Genomic DNA, 18,329 nt, shown 5'->3' with positions numbered 1-18,329 from the left:
GAGTCATTACAAATAATACTTTGCATGTGCATGTGGATAAAACATTATCGGCACCTTGTATCCCTGAATATTCCCATTCTGTGTCTCTAACGGAGGAGGCTGCCATTCGATGTCCAGTTCGGTAGCAGACACAGATTTCACCTGTATGTTCTGAGGAGCCACCGAGGGAGCTACAAACACACACATTTACCATTTTAGTCTTAAACATCAAATTATGTTGTATGAGTCAACATGGGATGGAATGAGTCAAAGCAAAAAATCATAGCAGAAACACCACTACCACTACACTATACTCATGTGTATCTGCCTCATGTAAAGAGCAAGTGACAGATGACATTTCCCAGTGGTATAATTGACAGTGACTAAAGTGAAAAGAAACAGCGGTCAAGTCATTTATTCACACACTGTAATATATATTTAGAACATATTGTAATGTGGTGGTAACGTAGTTGTATACACTGATGAGCCAAAACATATGCTGTGGGTATAAGCCTAATATGCTGTTGCTCCTCCGCGTGCCACCAAAACAGCACCAACCCACCAAGTCATGGACTCTACAAGACCCCTGAAGGTGTCATGTGGCATCTGGCACCAAGACATTAGCAGCAGATCCTTCAAGTCCTATAAGTTGTGAGGTGGAGCCGCCATGGATCGGATTTGCTGGTCCCCTATGTCTGGGACATGACTCGGGTTTCCCCTTCGATGTAAGTCTATAGGATTTTCTTGGACTGTTATCAATTGGCAGTTAGAAATCGAAGGTCCCATTGCATAGAGTATGAGCGAATGAGCAATAAAAATGGTGATGCTCATCTTAGCAAGCAAAACAGCTTCATGTCAGCATCTATGCGTGACTGTGAGCTCTATGTGTCAAATTCTCATTTTAGCTCATTCTACACTCCTATTATAAGAGATATGCAATTAAGATGGCTTTGTTGTCTTTGCGTGTTTAAGTCATGCCAAGGGAACGCTGTATTTAATAATGTGACATTCTCATTCATATCTTTCAGAGAGGTCAGATGTGTGCACTAATTTGATTTGTGCACATGGCTCATTTTTTAAATGAACTTAGGTAATGAGCTTTCATAATGTTCTACATATCAGATAAGTTTACAGTCAAATTAGCTTTGACATGTACTATGATACTCACACACAAATACATGATGAGGGCTGATAAGGTCATATTTCTGAATGTACCCTGAATTTGACCTACATACTGTATTCAGGAAAAGCTGAAGTATATGGGGGATATATAATTAAAACACTTATGGCTGCACTGAAACCGCAAGGTCTAATGTGCAGATCTGATATTTTGACAAATTATTTTTGGTCCCGTTTGTTTACTTTCAATTAAGAGATGGCTGTGACTTTGTTTATATGAATATCCAGCCAGACAAATTGGCAGTCAAAATTGGTTTGTGCTGTGCAATCAGTGGGTCACGCATAATAATAAATCCACGCAGCTTCGTCCAATGGGTCACGTTGATAATTGGTCCACACTGTGCAGTTCAGTTGAGCAGTGTAATTTTGTCACATACAGCTTGTAACCAAATAATAAAGAATGTATGTTTTCAATGAAGGGTTAATGTAAAAGGTAATGTGTATGCAGATGGCATCGTACCAGTCGGATTAACATATCTAGATAATGCAATTGTAGCTCGGCTTTGTCCAGCATGTATACACCTTCATTTGACATGTAACAATTACGAAAACATTTTTATTAAAAAGGAAAATGTTATATGAGTGTTTAGATGTAGGCCACATAACCAGATTGGAAAGTGGCCCAAATCAAATGCAGTTCACATTGCATGCAACAAGATCATATCTGTGTCAAATATTAGTAAACAAAACTCAGCAGCTATAGCCGCAAAAAAACACAGTTTTTTTCCATTATTAAAAAAATAAATAAACACCTTGGTGTTCCCATGTTTTTTTTTTGGACAATTACCATATAAAAAAAATAACATAATATTCTTTGAAGAACCTTTAAGTACCATGTAAATACTATGGTATCCCTTACAAAAAAGTACCATGTTTTTTTTTAACATATACCATTATGGTACCATGGTATTTTTAGTACTGTAAGGGTACATTTTTTAAGTTATATAAATATATAAACCACAACTGTACCAAACTACCGCCATCATAATTTTTTGAAGAGTTGAGCCAAATGAGCGACTGTTATCTTGATAAGCTGTAAAATCATACCTGCTTCTCCCACAAACACCTCCACTGGTTTACTCAAAGGGCTCTCTCCAACAACATTAAACGCTGTCATGACGATCTCGTAACGTCTGTACTTGCTGAGCTCTGAAAAACATCATTAAATCCATTACCATTTGTAGCGTGCAGACAAAAAATTAGGATGGAAGCAGCAGTCAAACAAAAAGTTGAAGTGTGGTGAAGTGTGAATGTACTACTTAAGAGAAACGCAGGGAGAGAGACCAAAAAATTTGACAAAGGGAATTTTTATAACTAGGGAGATGTGAAGTGAGGGATGTGGAGGGACAAAATAGATTTAGATTTTTCCCTTCATCACAGCAGATCATGACAAGACCAGAGGCTGAACAACAAAACATGAAGACTAGCGGAAGTGTTTGTTTGGTAGAGGAGATGAGACGATAGAACAGGGAGTTTGAAAGCCTTCAGGCTTTAATGTAACTGTGTTAACACTTCAAAGATTACAACTATTGAAACAACTCAGCAATTAAAATAATATAAAAAAATACTTACGCGTTAATTCAAATTCTGTTAATGAAGGGCTGCTCACTGTTTTAAAAGTGCTCTTAGCTGTTTGAATAGTGAAATAAACACAGAGAGAAGAAGAGAGAGAGAGACAGAAATTATACAAGAGACACTGTTTAAAATGCCCTTGAGCACAGAAGACAAAAAAGTTGTCTGTAATAGACATTATGACATTATCATCATTGACAACAATAACTTTAATCTGGCAAGACTCAATAAGTTTGAGGGCAATAATCTTATACATCTATAAGATTTGGTTTAAGACCAAAATTCAGGCAGCAGCTGTAGACAGATATATATATATATATATATATATATATATATATATATATATATATATATATATATATATATATAAATGGTCAGGTAACCCAAAAATGCTTCATGTGATTTCTAAATTAACTGAATTAATCCAAATCAAACATATTAAACAATATTATACATGACTACAGTAGGTTACACCAGCAAAATTATTTTAGGTTTAGATCAAATAGAAATAGATGAACAATGAGTTGTATTATTAAAGCAAAAACTACACTTACATTTATATTAATTTCTTTTAATTCCATTTTAATTGCACATCTATTAAAATTACAATTCTGCATACGTTTGCTACCTCAATTTAAAATCAGTAATTGAACTGGAATTTAAAAGAGGACAGACAGACAGACAGACAGACAGACAGACAGATAGATAGATAGACAGACAGACAGACAGACAGACAGACAGATAGATAGACAGACAGACAGACAGACAGACAGACAGACAGATAGATAGATAGACAGATAGATAGATAGATAGATTAGACATTCTAACCTCTAAACTCAATACTCATTGTTGATTGGTTGGTTGTCGTCTTTGGTTCGGCTGGTGTGTTCTCACGTGAAATCTCACGATAATACACACGGTATCCCACAAGAATCCCATTGACAGTCCCCTCCTGGGGAGGCTACAAACAACGATATATTCAGTTTCAATCAGTTTTCAAGTAGCAAACTATCGTCTAATTACTCTATTATACACAGACTATGAAATATGCACCTGACTTATCAGTTTATGATCCATGATGATACTAAATGAAAGAAGGCTAAAGACAGCTCCTCTACAGCCTGCTGCCGAATAATTAGCAGTTAGAGACAGCGACGGAAAGTAATTACTGCACAATAGACATCAGCCCAGAAGATAGCACAGATCAACAGAGGACAAGTTTGCCAGCCACAGGTCAGTTGAGGCATGATCTGGTTGTTCTTACTCACTCTCAGTCTAATATGTGTTTCTCACTCTCCCATTCCATTATGGATGAGTCTATTTAGTATTTGATCAGTGTTATAGGCAAAGTTAATTAAGATGGGGTCAGTGCAGGCTGCATTGTAAATGTATCTGTATATGTGTGTGAATAGATAGAAGTACGTGAAACCATTGCTAACTAATTGAGGGTAAAGCGTAAGGCTAAGAACCTTCTTGCCGAACATAATTAAAATTGAGAGGGAAGCTGAATACTTTGCACACAACTCTGCTATTAGACATGGTTTGAAAGTTTGACCTTCTGGCCTTTCAGTTAGACAGAAAAACAGAGATAGTTAATTGTGATGCTACACACACACATTTTAGTTAGCAGAAAGCTGTTGGAATCAACTGTGACCATTAGTTGGTTCACTTGTGCGCTTCATGTAAGCAGCACGATTTGCGTAGAATGATTGTCAAACGTAGCTGCTGTATATGTAGAGCATTTCAAATCAGTCCTATAATTTATTTAGATTAGAATGCTGCCTTAGGTAGCTAAGGTAGCTATGTTGACCATGGACAGCAAGGTAGGTCACTGAAGTTTGGAGAACAGAGGCCATATAAGAACAAAGACTTGAGCTAGACAATGTTTTACCTGCCACTGGACAATCACAGATGTTGTGGTTGAAGGTTTGACATTCAAAATGACAGGGGGTTCATCTGGTGCTAAACACAAAGAAAAACACAATCAGTTAATCAATTAGTCCATCCATCCATCCTGTCTCACAACATGTGAATATAAAATATTTTGATGTTTTAATAGCATCTTTGATTTAAATAGGTGACAGAGTGGGCAAGTTAAATTACTTTGAATTTCTTTGAATCAGTTCAAACTGTCTTAATCGGTTTGAACCGATTCAACACATTCATTAAAAAAACTCTTTGCATCATCACTCAAAAATGGTCACAGAAGTCACTGACAAAGTATTGCTATATTGGTGCATATACCAAAATATTGCCAAAAGTTTGGAGTAATGTACTGATTTTGCTCATATGAAAAGAAATTGGTACTTTTATTCACTAAAGTGGCATTCAACTGATCACAATGTATAGTCAGGACACAGGGCTGGACTGGGAAGAGAAATCAGCCCAGGATTTTACATGGCAACTGGCCCAACGGTTGAGCGGGGTGTGGGGGGTGTTCGCTGTACTTTTCTGCATATCGTCGTTTTGCGGTCCATTCTTTTTTTAACGTGCCGGCTCATTGTTGCTTATCGTGGCCCATTCAGGGTTCAGCCTGTTTCGCGGCCGAACCACCCACCCTCTTGGTTCTCCTGACAGGTGGCTGTCTTGTCAGGCACTTCTCATGCACCTTACAGTATAGCTGATCCCACAAAAGCTCAATGGGGTTAAGATCCATAACACTCTTTTCCAATTATCTGTTGTCCAATGTCTTTGTTTCTTTGTCCACTCTAACCTTTTCTTTTTGTTTTTCTGTTTCAAAAGTGTATTTTCTTTGCAATTCTTCCCATAAGGCCGGCACTCCTGAGTCTTCTCTTTCTGTTGTACATGAAACTGGTGTTGAGCAGATAGAATTCAATGAAGCTGTCAGCTGAGTACATGTGAAGCCTTTATTTCTCAAACTAGAGACTCTTATGGACTTATCCTCTTGTTTAGTTGTACATCTGGCCTCTCTTTCTGTCCTTGTTAGTGGCAAGTGATTTTCTAGTATGAAATTAGCAATTTAGCAAGATTACTAAAGGATAAGGTGTTGGAGTGATGGCTGCTGGAAATGGGGTCTGTCTAGATTTGATCAAAATGACTTTTTTCAAATAGTGATGGTGCTGTTTTTTACATCATAATGTCCTGGCTATATTTTGTGATCAGTTGAATGCCACTGTGGTAAATTAAAGTACCAATGTCCTTCCGAGACAGCAAAACCTGTACATTATTCCAAACTATTGTCCACCAGTGTAAATGAAAGTGATTAAATATAACTTTTCCTTTATTTAGTATACTTGACTACAGTGGTTTGGTTGAAAAAAAAAATTTGTTCAAGCTATTTTGGAGCAAATACATAATGTAAATAATATGTTAATATACATTAAAGATTATCAAAAGGTTGAAAAATATTGAGATTTCTTTTAGCTATATCGCCCAGCCCTACTTTGCACACAGAATCTCATATTACCATCCTGCAGAGTGGTAAATGGCTCAGTTTCCTTGCTGAAGGCGCTGTCTCCCACATCATTTGTGGCCATCATTCTAAATTTGTAAGAGGTGTATGGCTTCAGCCTACAAGAAAAGATATGCATTCCAGCACACACACACACACACACACACACACACACACACACACACGCACACATACACACGATCATTCTCACAATCCAAAAGAAGCCATAAGAGATGCATTTTGGGTCTTCTTTTGTGAAGCATCAAAAAGAGAAGCTCTTGCTAGCAAATTTTTGTACACTTTATTTGTGCCACAGTTTTTGCCTTTTACCAAAATTTGCTTTAAAATCCTCCTGTAAATATTTTATCATGCCATATTCATTAAGATTAGACCATTTTACTCAGAAATTGCACATAATTTTAGTCAACAAAAGTAACACTTTAGTTGACGATAATGTGCAAAATGACGAATGATGTGTCAAATTGTAACAGACCAAACCTTGAAAAAGAAACATTTATTCATTTAAACAATGTGAAACATGTTAAACTGTCCTTGTTGTTTTGACCTGAGGTCCTGAAATAATAGCATATAATAAGTATATTATGATATTTCATTATGTAAACTGCATTGTTATGGCAACGGCACATTCACAATTCACACATTCTGATTAGCACATAACTTCACTAATTTCACCTGTGCATTAATATGATTGTCTGTGCAGATGTACATTATAATATTACATTTATGTTGTGGAAATAGCAAAAAAATGTCTCATTTATGAATTGATGTGTTTAAATGAGCTCATTAGTCCGTTAGCAAAGCAACCTATATGGTTTGTCTTTTTTGTTTTGTCTGTAACGGTTGACGGAAAACAAAGACTTGGTCAAAAAACATTTTCATCAGTAATTTTGTTGTTGAGGTTAACACTGTGTCAATTAACCTATCATAGAGAATGAATCTTCATAAATATATTAAAGTGATCTCAGCTGAAATCCAAAGCATAAATCACTTGTGGTTTCCAAACTGCATTTTCGAAGTGAGTAGGGCATAGGGGCGACTAGAATTTGCCCCATGTCTACTTAATGCACAATGAATTGCTCAAATAATGTGTCTCCTGCACCTTTAAGTGGTCACATGACCCTATGGCAACATTGCTTTGCATACTTATAGATGTATCAGGATATCTCATCATTCATTTATCATTAGTCAACTGCACAGATTTGTTTTTGTTTTTCAACCATTTGCTTTTCAAACTTGGAGGGGACACTGGAAGGGGACAAGGCAGGGGGCTTTGGGTAGCATATATCAAAGTAGGCTAACAGGGAAACATTGAGTGTGAGTGTGAGTGTGCGTATAAATATTTGTGAGTGAGCAATTAGGGATTTAAGAATCAGGACTGTGAGGGTGGTAGTATCATTGTGAGTGTTTATGCGTGTATGTTTATAATTAGGGCATTGAAGACGAGGACTGTTAGTGGTATTTCTGATTTAATATCTGGAAGCATTTGCTCCTCTGAGAATCAAGATAGTTTGAACACAAACATCTTCTTGGTTCAAAACAATAATTATAAAAAAGTTTTTTTTTATGTGTGTGTGTGTTGGAGATAGATATAAATAGACAAACTTTGCAATGTACATTACCATTATACACTCACTTAGCACTTTATTAGGAACACAATGATCCTAATAAAGTGCCCGACTTAGTCTTCTGCTGTTTTAGCCAGTTCGCCTCAAGGTTCAACGTGTTATGCATTCTGAGATGCTATTCTGCTCACTACAATTGTACAGAGTGGTTATCTGAGTTACCATAGCCTTTCTGTCAGCTTGTAACAGTCTGGCCATTCTCCATTGACCTCTCTCATCAACAAGGCATTTCCATCTGCTGAACAGCCACTCACTCAAAGTTTTTTGTTTTTGGACTGATTCTGTGTAAACTCTAGAGACTGTTGTGAGTGAAAATCCCAGTAGATCAGCCATTAAAAAATACTCAAACCAGCCCATCTGGCACCAACAATTATGCCACAGTCGAAATCACTGAGATCATACCCCCCCCCACCCCATTCTGATGGTTGACGTGAACATTATCTGAAGATCCTGACCCTTATCTCCATGTTTTATGCACTGCTGCCACATGATTTGCTGATATACACACAAGATACAGTATGCAGGTTTAATAAATGGTAAGGACTGGCACATAAGTATCTACGACATAGATGTTTAAAGTCAACATGAAACAGCATTCACAACCCAGTTGTCGCAGGACAAGGAAGTCATGACAATCCCAAGTCTTTCACTAGCAACAATCTTGATGCTTATGACTTGGATCATAAAATGTCAGGGTTAGGCACGTACTGTATGATATGGGTATTTAAATGGAAAGGCATTTGGGCTGTGGGTAATCGAGTGGTACTGAATTCAGAAATATTCCAAAGATTACATTACTATAGTAATAGGTTGAGAAAGATGGTATTATGGGGAAGCATCTCCTGAAGTGCTCTAGCACAATAAATCCTCCCCCTTGATGCATGGGGACATTCAAAGATGTGAACGAAAAAGACAGAATGAATCAGAAGAACAGGCAAGAGAGAAAAAGAGAGCTGCAGTATTGCAGATACTGTTAGTGAGAGGGCAGAGCTGAATGGATGTGATTAGACATCAGGCCACCTGATGGTCAGTCTGATTATGATTGCAGTTTGCTTCAGCCATGCTCTCTATCTTTCTATTTCTCTCTTTTTTCCTCTCCATGATGTCTCATCAGTGTCTCACTGGATGTCTATAATATAAAGAGTACAACAAATTTTGTGTAATTGAATTTGTTTTTTAAATTGAAAAGCTTCAATTGTTAGTTGTTTCATATGGACCCCTCCTCTCACCTTTACAAAAGTGTACCTTGGTGGTACAATAATACAGTGATAGTACATTATCCCATGGTAATTTGATATGTACTAAATGTTTTACTGTATTTATTGTATATACAATTGCATTTACATGGTACCACCAAGATACTTTGACAAATACCATGGTAATACCATGATATATGTAAAATAATAATGGTATCATCAAGGTACAAAAAAACAAAAGTTATACTTTTTGGTAAAAAAAAAAAAACAAACATTGTAATGCCATGGTACATGTCCAAAAATCATGGTACTACCATGGTACTCCTCCAAAAAGCATTGAATGGTACCACTAAAGTACTTCCATGGTACTGTAAATGTCCCCAAAGTACCACAATGGTCCATATCCAAAAATATAAACAAATTTTTTTTTTTTTAATTGAATTGTCAAGGTACATTTCCTAAAATCATGTTATTACCATGGTACATGTCCACAAAACCACTGTAATATCATGGCGATTTCCCAAAACATGTTTTACCATGATACATTTTCTAAAAATATGGTATTACAATGGTACATTTCCAATAAACATGGTATTATCATTGTGCATTTCCTAAAATCATGTTATTACCATGGTACATGTCCACAAAACCACTGTAATATCATGGTGATTTCCCAAAACATGTTTTACCATGGTAAATTTCCTAGATACATGGTATTACCATGACATATTTTCTAAAAATATGGTATTACTATGATGTCATGATCCTGCCATTTTGGTCTGGTTTTATGCGTTATGTGGCAGGATTGTGATCTCCCTGCCTCTCTCTCTGGTTGTCCATGTGCTTTTGTTTTCCTCCTTCCCTCTTGTTTCCCATGAGTGCTGCTCACAGCAGCCCAATCACCTTTGTCATGACAGCGCTGATTTGACCTGCTTGTGATTATTGGCAGCACCTGTGTTCAGTCTTCCCGTCTTCTTTATAATCTCTCCTTTGTCTTGTCTTCCTATCAGATCGTTGTGTTATTTTCAGTCTCTAGTTCATGTCATGTTGTTTGTATCCTGTTCTGTTATCCAGTCGGTTCATTCTCAGTTCCTTTTGTCTTGTTGTTTTGCTTATTTCTCCCTAGTGAGATATTGTTTCCTGTTTGGTTTAGTTTCCTTGTCGGTTTGTTTTCAGTTCTATTATTTTCTTAGTTTATTTTTCCCTTATGAAAGATTTGTTTGTATTTTTTTTTTTCGTTTCAATAAAACACCTTTCATTGCCATCCGCATCTTGGGTCCTTCCTCAAATATATTGGGACAGAATGATCTGACAAATTTTGAACCCAGCTCTGGCCCTTGATGAATTGGTCTCCCAATGCCTTGCCCAGTTGCACATTCCCTTGGCCTGCTATCAGCACGTTCATCCCGTCAACATTTTTGCTGAGGAGCAACCTCCGGGCAGGGTATTGATGAGACCATCCTAAAGCAAATTTTTGGCAGGTCTGGTCAAGCCCATCCATCCAGAGGAGTTCGGGTTCGATTCTTGATTTTTCCTTTTGGGATTTGGTGGACCACATCTGCCGGTTGGCAGAGATGGAACGTCAGCTGCGAAGGTGGAACACCAAGTCCAAAAATCCCTCTCTGTCGGTGTCTTTGGAGAAGCCCGCCGAGCCCGTTATTGATCACCAGGTGGCGACCAAGTCAGCAGCTTCTTTGGGTGCCTCTCAGGCTTCTTGATGCTGTCTCCAGAGGAAGCATGCTGCCGTCCGCCAGTAGGGTGACAGCCGTTCTCGCTGCCAACCACCAGGAGGTGGCGTCCATTACCACTGCAGTGCTCCTTACCGTCGAGAAGAGGAGAAGGAGAATAGCCCCTACTCTTCAGGTGCTGCCAGTGTCCATGGCCACATAAGCTGTTCCCCAGTCTCTGCCAGTGCTCACTGCCACGGAGGTCATTCCCCAGTCTCTGCGAGTGCCCACGGCCACGGAGGCCTTTCACTGGTCTCTGCTAGTGCTCATGGCCACAGAGGCCATTCCCCAGTCTCTGCAATCACTCATGGCCACGGAGGCCGTTCCCTAGTCTCTGCCAGTGCTCACAGCCACGTAGGCCATTCCCCTGTCACAGCCTGTGCTCATGACTACAGAGGCAGTTCCCCTGTCACAGCATGTGCTCACAGCCACGGAGGTCGTTTCCCTGCTACTACAAGTGATCATGGCCATGGCAGATGATTCCCTGGTTGATTCCACTCCTGTCCTGGAGCCGTCAGTCCTCGCACACATCCTGGAGCTGTCTGTCCTCGCTCCCGTCCTGTAACTGCCTGTCTTCGCTCCTGTCCTGGAGCCCATCTGTCCTCGCTTCCATCCTGGAGCCGTCTGTCCTCGCTCCTGTACTGGAGCCATCTTACCGCCTGGAAGAGGAGAAGGAGCAGAACCCGTTCTCTTCAGGCACTTCTAGTGCCCATGGCCACATACGCCATTCACCAGTCTCTGCCAGTGCTCCAGTCCTGGAGCAATACGTCCTCACTCCCGTACTAGAGACACCTGATCCTGCTCATTCCATTAGGCTCCTGGAACCTGCTCACCAAATCAAACCTAGTCATACCACCAGTCACGTCAAGTCAGATCTTCACACCTAATCATGTCATAACGTCAAGTCAAGTTACCAATCCTAGCAGAGTCAAGTCACCTAGTCAAGCCACTAAGCCTAGCCTATGTGTTCCTCCATGGTCTATCCCATCCTGGACTATCTCACCAACACCACCTTGGGTTTTCATGCGGACTTTGCCCGGTAATACCATGGTACAGTATTTATCAAAGAACCTAGGTGGTACAATGTAAATACCATAGTATATAAAGTACTGTAAATACAGTAACACATTTAGCACCAGGGTTTATTTCACAGTTCCATGGCAATACCATGGTATATGTGCAAATCCAAGGTACTACCAAGGTAAATTAATAAACATATCATGGTATTATATATCCAAAAATAAAATGGTACTACCATAGTACATGTCCAGAAATACATAGTATTACCATGGTGCCATCTCCAAAAAATATATACATATATACAACATATACTATGATACTTCTCGGTAAATTTTTGCCATACAAAAGTTTAAATTAGATGACTTAAATTATTTTTATTGTAGCTTCAATTATTTCCATGTTTGCTTAATTAAAATTCAGACTTCACATAAGCATATACGTAACAGTATCATGTGTTTTTAATGTGTGCTTCCTTTCAGCCTTAAAAACCATGATAATATAAATAGTGACGGTTCATGTCCATTGCCTGCACAAGCAGTTATGACTAATCAGGGAGATATACACCAATCAGCCGCAACATTAAAGCCACCTGCCTAATACTGTATAGGTCCCCCTCGTGCCATGAAATCAGCACCAACCTGCATTTCAGAATAGCATTCTGAGATGATATTCTTCTCAACACAAATGTACAGAGCAGTTATCTGAGTTACCGTAGACTTTGTCAGTTCAAATCAGTCTGGCCATTCTCTGTTGTCCTCTCTCATCAACAAGGCATTTTCGTCCACAGAACTGCCGCTCACTGGATGTTTTTAGTTTTTTACACCATTCTGAGTAAATTCTATACACTGTTGTGTGTGAAAATTCCAGGATATCAGCAGTTACAGAAATATTCAAACCAGCCCATCTGGCACCAAAAATCATCCATGTGTTTATCTAATCAACCAATCATGTGGCAGTATTGCAGTTCATAAAATAATTCAGATACGGGTTCAGGAGCTTCAGTTAATGTTCACATCAACCATCATAATGGGGATTTTTTTTTATCTCCGTTATTTGGACTGTAGCATAATTGTTGTTGCCAGATGGGCTGGTTTCAGTATTTCTGTAACGTTTATCTCCCAAGATTTTCGGTGAATGTGTATGTATGTGTTACCTGGTATATGTGTGTGTATATGTTACCTATCCACCTCCCAGGAGGTGTTGTTATGACCGATAGACGATGTGTGGGTCTTCCACTCTCCATCAGGTAGCTCTAATGTCTGCAGAGTGAAGTAGCGCACAGGGGAAGAGTCATCTCCCCCCACTGTCCACAGAAGTCGCAGTTTACGGGACTCCATCCCTTTCTGAGGCACGTTCAATCTACGAGGGGGCTGTGGACGGGCTGTGGGAAAGTCGTAATGAGTCACTGCAGGCCAGATGCATGTGTCAATGACCTGGCTCATGGCTAATTTTGAGTTAGAGTTTAAATACAGAGTCAGCTCAGAATGGCTTGAAGAGATCTTGATTAATGAGAAACATTATACACTGACATAAATGGAGTATTTCACAGAATTTTCAGAGAAGCCTTTAGCCTAGTGGTTCAGAAATGGTGGGACATGACCCCAAAATGGAAATTCTAAATGCAAAAATTTAGTCAACTAACCAAATGATTACACATAGTTAGGACAGAAAAATAAATAACAATTACAGCTATTTTTAAAATGAGGAGAAATGTATTATCCATACATTTTGTTTTTGATATCAAAGGCCATTCATGTTTTATGGAATTTTGACACAAATTAATACTGTATAACAATTGGTAATATGGCTAATACTAATTTAATCTTAGGCCCAGTGTTTGTGTCATGTTAGGGGCTGTACAGACCTCACATGTTAAAAATACTAGACGTAGCGTAATGAATGGATCAGAATGTAGTTGTCTTTTAAATGGATAGTTTGCCCAAAAAGGAAAATATTCTCATAATTTACTCACCCTCATGCCAGATGTGTATGGCTTTCTTTCTGTCTTCTGCTGAACACATATAAAGATTTTTAAAAAAATATTTCAGCTCTGTAGGTCCTCACAATGCAAGTGAATAGATACCAACATTTTGAAGTTCCAGAAAGCATGCAAAGGCAGCATAAAAGTAATCCATAAGACTCCAGTAATTAAATCCATTTCTTCAGAACTGATATGATAAGTGTGTGAGAAACAGATATATTTTTAAGTCGTTTTTTTACTAAAAATTCTCCTACCGGCCCAGTAGGTGGCGATATGCACAAAGAATGCGAATAGGCAAAAACAAAATAAGAATGTGAAAGTGAAGACTGACCCGCACCTATCATATTGGTTCTGAAGATATGGATTTAACCACTGGAGTCTTATGGATTACTTTTATGCTGCCTTTATGTCCTTTCGGAGCTTCAAAATTTTGGCACCCATTCACTTGCATTGTGAGGAGCTACAGAGCTGAAATACATTTCTTAAAATCTATGTTTGTGTTCAGGGGAAGAATGAAAGTCATACACATCTGGGGTGGCATGAGGGTGAATAAATTATGAGAAAGCTTTCATTTTTGGGTGAACTATTCCTTTAAGGGGCCATTTACACCAAACATTCATCGATCATCACCACGATTTTACGTCCGACTAAGCTGTTTTTTTTCTAAGTAAACATGTACTAGACAGATGCCATTAATATTGACCATTGCGCCATGTCTCACTGTTTTTTCAGCATCTTGTGAGATGTGGCACAACAGTCGAAAACGGCCGTCTAGTGCATATTTACAAAGAAAAAGACATAAAATATAGTGCAGACAGATGCAAAAACGTGTTCAGTATGAACAGCCGTTTAGCCTAATAAATGACCAAGCATAAAGCTTATATGACCTGTGTTTCTCCAGCAGGTCTAAATTACCTCTCTTTTCTGTTGTTATGACGATGGCCTCCTCCGCTGGTCCCCAGCCCTTTTGTGTGCGGGCTGTGATTTTGAACACGTATGCCGATTCTGGGTTCAGTCCTGTCACTGTGAACTGTCGTGCATTGGACCCCACCTCCACTGTCGTGAACTTGTTGGGGTCATTGCTATCCAGACGGTAAGAAATCTGATAACCTGCAGTAACAAAGCCAAAATTAGGTTTGTATTGCTGTGAAATAACATTAGTATAGACCATAGTCAAAGTAGACGCTTTATTTAACTTGAAGCCAATGAAAATGAGGCTGTGAGGACTGAAGTCCAGTCTGTTTTTTTGTGTATCTGAGTGTTGATCTTTCTGGGTCTAGAAAACAAGTTTTTCATATAGACACATTTTTGTGTAAATCATTGCTAAAACCATTTTATATAATATGCCAATACAAAAATGTATGCAAAAATGTTTATATAAACAATTTACACAGGAATTCTGCTTGAGTTTCATAAATGATGCCTATTGAGCGGACTTTACTTCCGTGTCTCAAAGCATAATTTCCTTTTGTTTCAATCCAGGGGTACCATTAGGATTTTTGAGAGATTTTTGGTCTTAGCTTAGTGGTCTGCAAAATTCAGTCAAGCCTGGTATCCGCGCTACACAACTGAGAAGCACATTTAGTGCTTAAAAGTGCTTCTGAGATAAACCGCTGAACGTCTTAAGGGGAATCCCAAACACTGGATCATTTTTTATTATCAAGTAAGAGCAGTCTTCATTTTAGCTAACCAGTGCAAAATTGCCATTTATCACAAAATCATGCAGGGAAAAGATTCTGGGGTCCTAAGGATCGTCCTAACCTTCCCACAGTTATGGCGCCCCTGCTTCTGTCTCTCCAAGCCTCGTTTACATAAAATTGGGAACACAAATACGAATGATTTACATTGAATGGAAGCCCATTAAATGGACTGCACTTTTATTTCTCACAGCATCGTTTCCAATTGCATAAAAATTTGAATGAAACAAATTACATAAGAACAGATTTACAGTTCAAACAATTTACACAGAAGTGCATTCTAATTGTGTTTCATGAATGTAGCCCTTAGAATGAACTATAGCTCTGTCTCACAGCCTTGTTTTCTTTTGCGTCAAATTTTGAACACAATCATTTAATTAAGGGACTAAAAACGGTTCATGGAACAAAAAAGAAAACCACTTTTTTTTTTTGCAGAACGTAACTGAAAAAGGGATCAAAGTGATTTTAAATTGTTCCAGAGCAAAAACCTTAATTTAAAATACTGGTAACATGTTATAATCGGTTAATTTGGTTAAAAAGGTTTATTACAGTATTTTTATTTTAACTATACCACTTCATGTTGCCGAAAAAATTAAACATGTGCTTTGATCTAAAAGGAAACTGCTGCATCACACATTTCTTTGCCTAATTACTTGTTGTGGGTGTTGCATTCTGTGAATGAAGACCTTTTTTTAACAACTATGTATAATTATCACAAGTACTGTACATGCACTGCTAATCCAGATCCAAGGAAAACATTATTAGAGGTAAAACGTTTTTTTTTTTTTCTCAGATGTTTCCAAGTATTTACTAATTATTGTAAGATATGATGCATTAATACAGATTTATGCTTCTGTGTTTTGACTGAGATGCAGACCTGTAATTAAAATGATACTTAACTGTTAAGTAACTGTGTGCTTATGATTTCTATGCTGATGAATCCACCACACAGTAAAAAAAAAGCTATTGCTTATTTTCACTTATTTTGGTGAAGTAGGTGACTTATTTTGGACATGTTTTCCAGACTAGGTTGCTTTTTTTTCTTGTGAGATTTGGCAACACTGCAATTAAGTACATCACCCAGAAATAGATTTATAAACATTTTACAAATAACTGCATTTTGTTTGTGTTTCAGGAATGAAGCCCATTGAATTGACCGTAATTCTATGGCTCACAGCCTTGTTTTCTCATAAAATTTTCAATGCAACAATTTACATAAGAATGGCTGTACAACACACATTTCTTTTCCAATTAAATATGGCATATACTCTGACTAAGGTTTATACGAATGCTATTTGACAGTGGTCTACTGGGCATTCTCAAAACATACCATTTCATTAATAAAATTGAGCATATAACAATTAATACGGCGTGGATCATTAGAACTGTCTAAACATATAGAATGTAGCACGATTATATAAAGGCCAGGGTAATCTGGTAATCTGGTTTACCGGGCATTTTCCCAGTGGGCTGATGCACTTTGGGGCCGATCAGGGGTGTACTGACCATCGTGAGAACCGGGATTATGCTGAAATGAGCAGCTGCGTTTTGCAGAACGGGCCACAAAATGATATGCCGAAAAGGACAGCGACAACCCAAACCCAAACCCCCACCACCTACCCCACTCAACAACTTTTGGGCCAGTTTCTATGTAAAATCCCGGACTGATTTCTCTTTCCAGTCCACCCATGCTAAAGGGAATACACTTTTGCAACAGCCTTGTTTCATAGGGTTTAATAAACCTCTTCTAACTACAGACATTGCTCATTTCATTTTAATGCAGATGCTACGACCAAAGTGTCCTGTGAAAGACTCTTCAAGACTAAAAGCATGTTATAACCTGGAAGAGTATATTACTGCTGAAAGAGTGTTTCTGACATGAAGTGCTGGAGAGATTTAGGGAGTTAAGTGCCTCGTAAATGGGAGAATCCAGTGAACGGCCGGGAGAGGTTTTTATCTCATTCACATGGACCGTTTGGTGTTAGCAGACTCCGTTTGGGAGGATTAGCACAGTGCCGAGAGCCAAGGCTGATTTTAATTCAATGAAAATCTTTTTCCTTTGCCTTGTCTTCTTCAATTCTTATTCACCCTTTCTTTCCTGTTTTTTTTCTCTCCCTACTCCTTACTCCCTCTCTCTCCAAATGCAAAGTTTGCTAAGATCTCGTTTTATTATGAGGCCATCGCTAACCCAACCCAAAAAGCCCAGAGGGGCCTAAGCAAAAATCCTCTTTTTCTCCCTCTTGTTCCTGAGCCCTTTCTTTTGATGGTTTTTCTTTTTTGTGTGTGATTCACTAGGGGCAGGACTCAACTTGAGCACTTTTTTTCTTTACTTCGCTGTTTTGAGAGTTGCTTTTGGCTTGAAATGGAGATAAGAGGGCAAGGGACAAAAAGCAGTCAACAGTCATCTGTACAATTGTTCAGGCTTTGTTTTCTTCGTCATCTATCTTGCTAGAGCTGTGACCTATGCCAGGTGGTTCGGTACTCATTTTTTAATGTCTGGGTTGCCGTGGTGAGAGCAGTAAGCCGTGTAATTGGTCGGATCGTCGCCCCCTCAGTCAGGCGCATTTGATTTGTGTGCCCTGTTGCACACACATTACGGCAGACACTCAACAGAATGAGAAGAAGAGAATGAGAGAAGAGTACTACCATGGTACATGTCCAAAAAACATGGTACTACCATGGTATTATTGCTCTCTGAGTGTACTTTTTTTTAAGGGGATACATGAATATAGTAATCAAATGATAGTATGGTATATATCAATTACAAAAAGTACCCTCACATTATCAAAAATACCATGGTAATTCCATGGTTCATGTCCAAAACATGGTACTATCATGGTGTTTTTGCTCTGTGAGGGTACTTTTTTTTGTAAGCGGATACATGAATATGGTAATCAAATTGTACTATGTTATACTCTATATA

General features: G+C 38.5%; 1 protein-coding gene across 1 annotated transcript in view; it reads right to left on the bottom strand.

Annotated features, from left to right (window-relative positions):
- LOC127643612 (protein sidekick-1-like) overlaps positions 1-18,329 on the bottom strand; it is a 337,771-nt gene that overhangs the window by 22,132 nt on the left and 297,310 nt on the right. The window contains exons 30-37 of the mRNA XM_052126405.1: positions 14,625-14,819; positions 12,908-13,109; positions 6,158-6,261; positions 4,622-4,692; positions 3,559-3,691; positions 2,731-2,787; positions 2,206-2,307; positions 55-170 (exon numbers count right to left, since the gene is read on the bottom strand). Coding sequence (XP_051982365.1) covers positions 55-170; positions 2,206-2,307; positions 2,731-2,787; positions 3,559-3,691; positions 4,622-4,692; positions 6,158-6,261; positions 12,908-13,109; positions 14,625-14,819 — 980 coding nt within the window. The remainder of the gene's footprint in view (positions 1-54; positions 171-2,205; positions 2,308-2,730; positions 2,788-3,558; positions 3,692-4,621; positions 4,693-6,157; positions 6,262-12,907; positions 13,110-14,624; positions 14,820-18,329) is intronic.

This window comes from Xyrauchen texanus, chromosome 5 (genome assembly GCF_025860055.1).
Source record: "Xyrauchen texanus isolate HMW12.3.18 chromosome 5, RBS_HiC_50CHRs, whole genome shotgun sequence".
Classification (NCBI taxonomy): domain Eukaryota; kingdom Metazoa; phylum Chordata; class Actinopteri; order Cypriniformes; family Catostomidae; genus Xyrauchen; species Xyrauchen texanus.
Note: the sequence above shows the minus strand (reverse complement) of the source record. Positions and strands in the feature narration are given on the sequence as shown.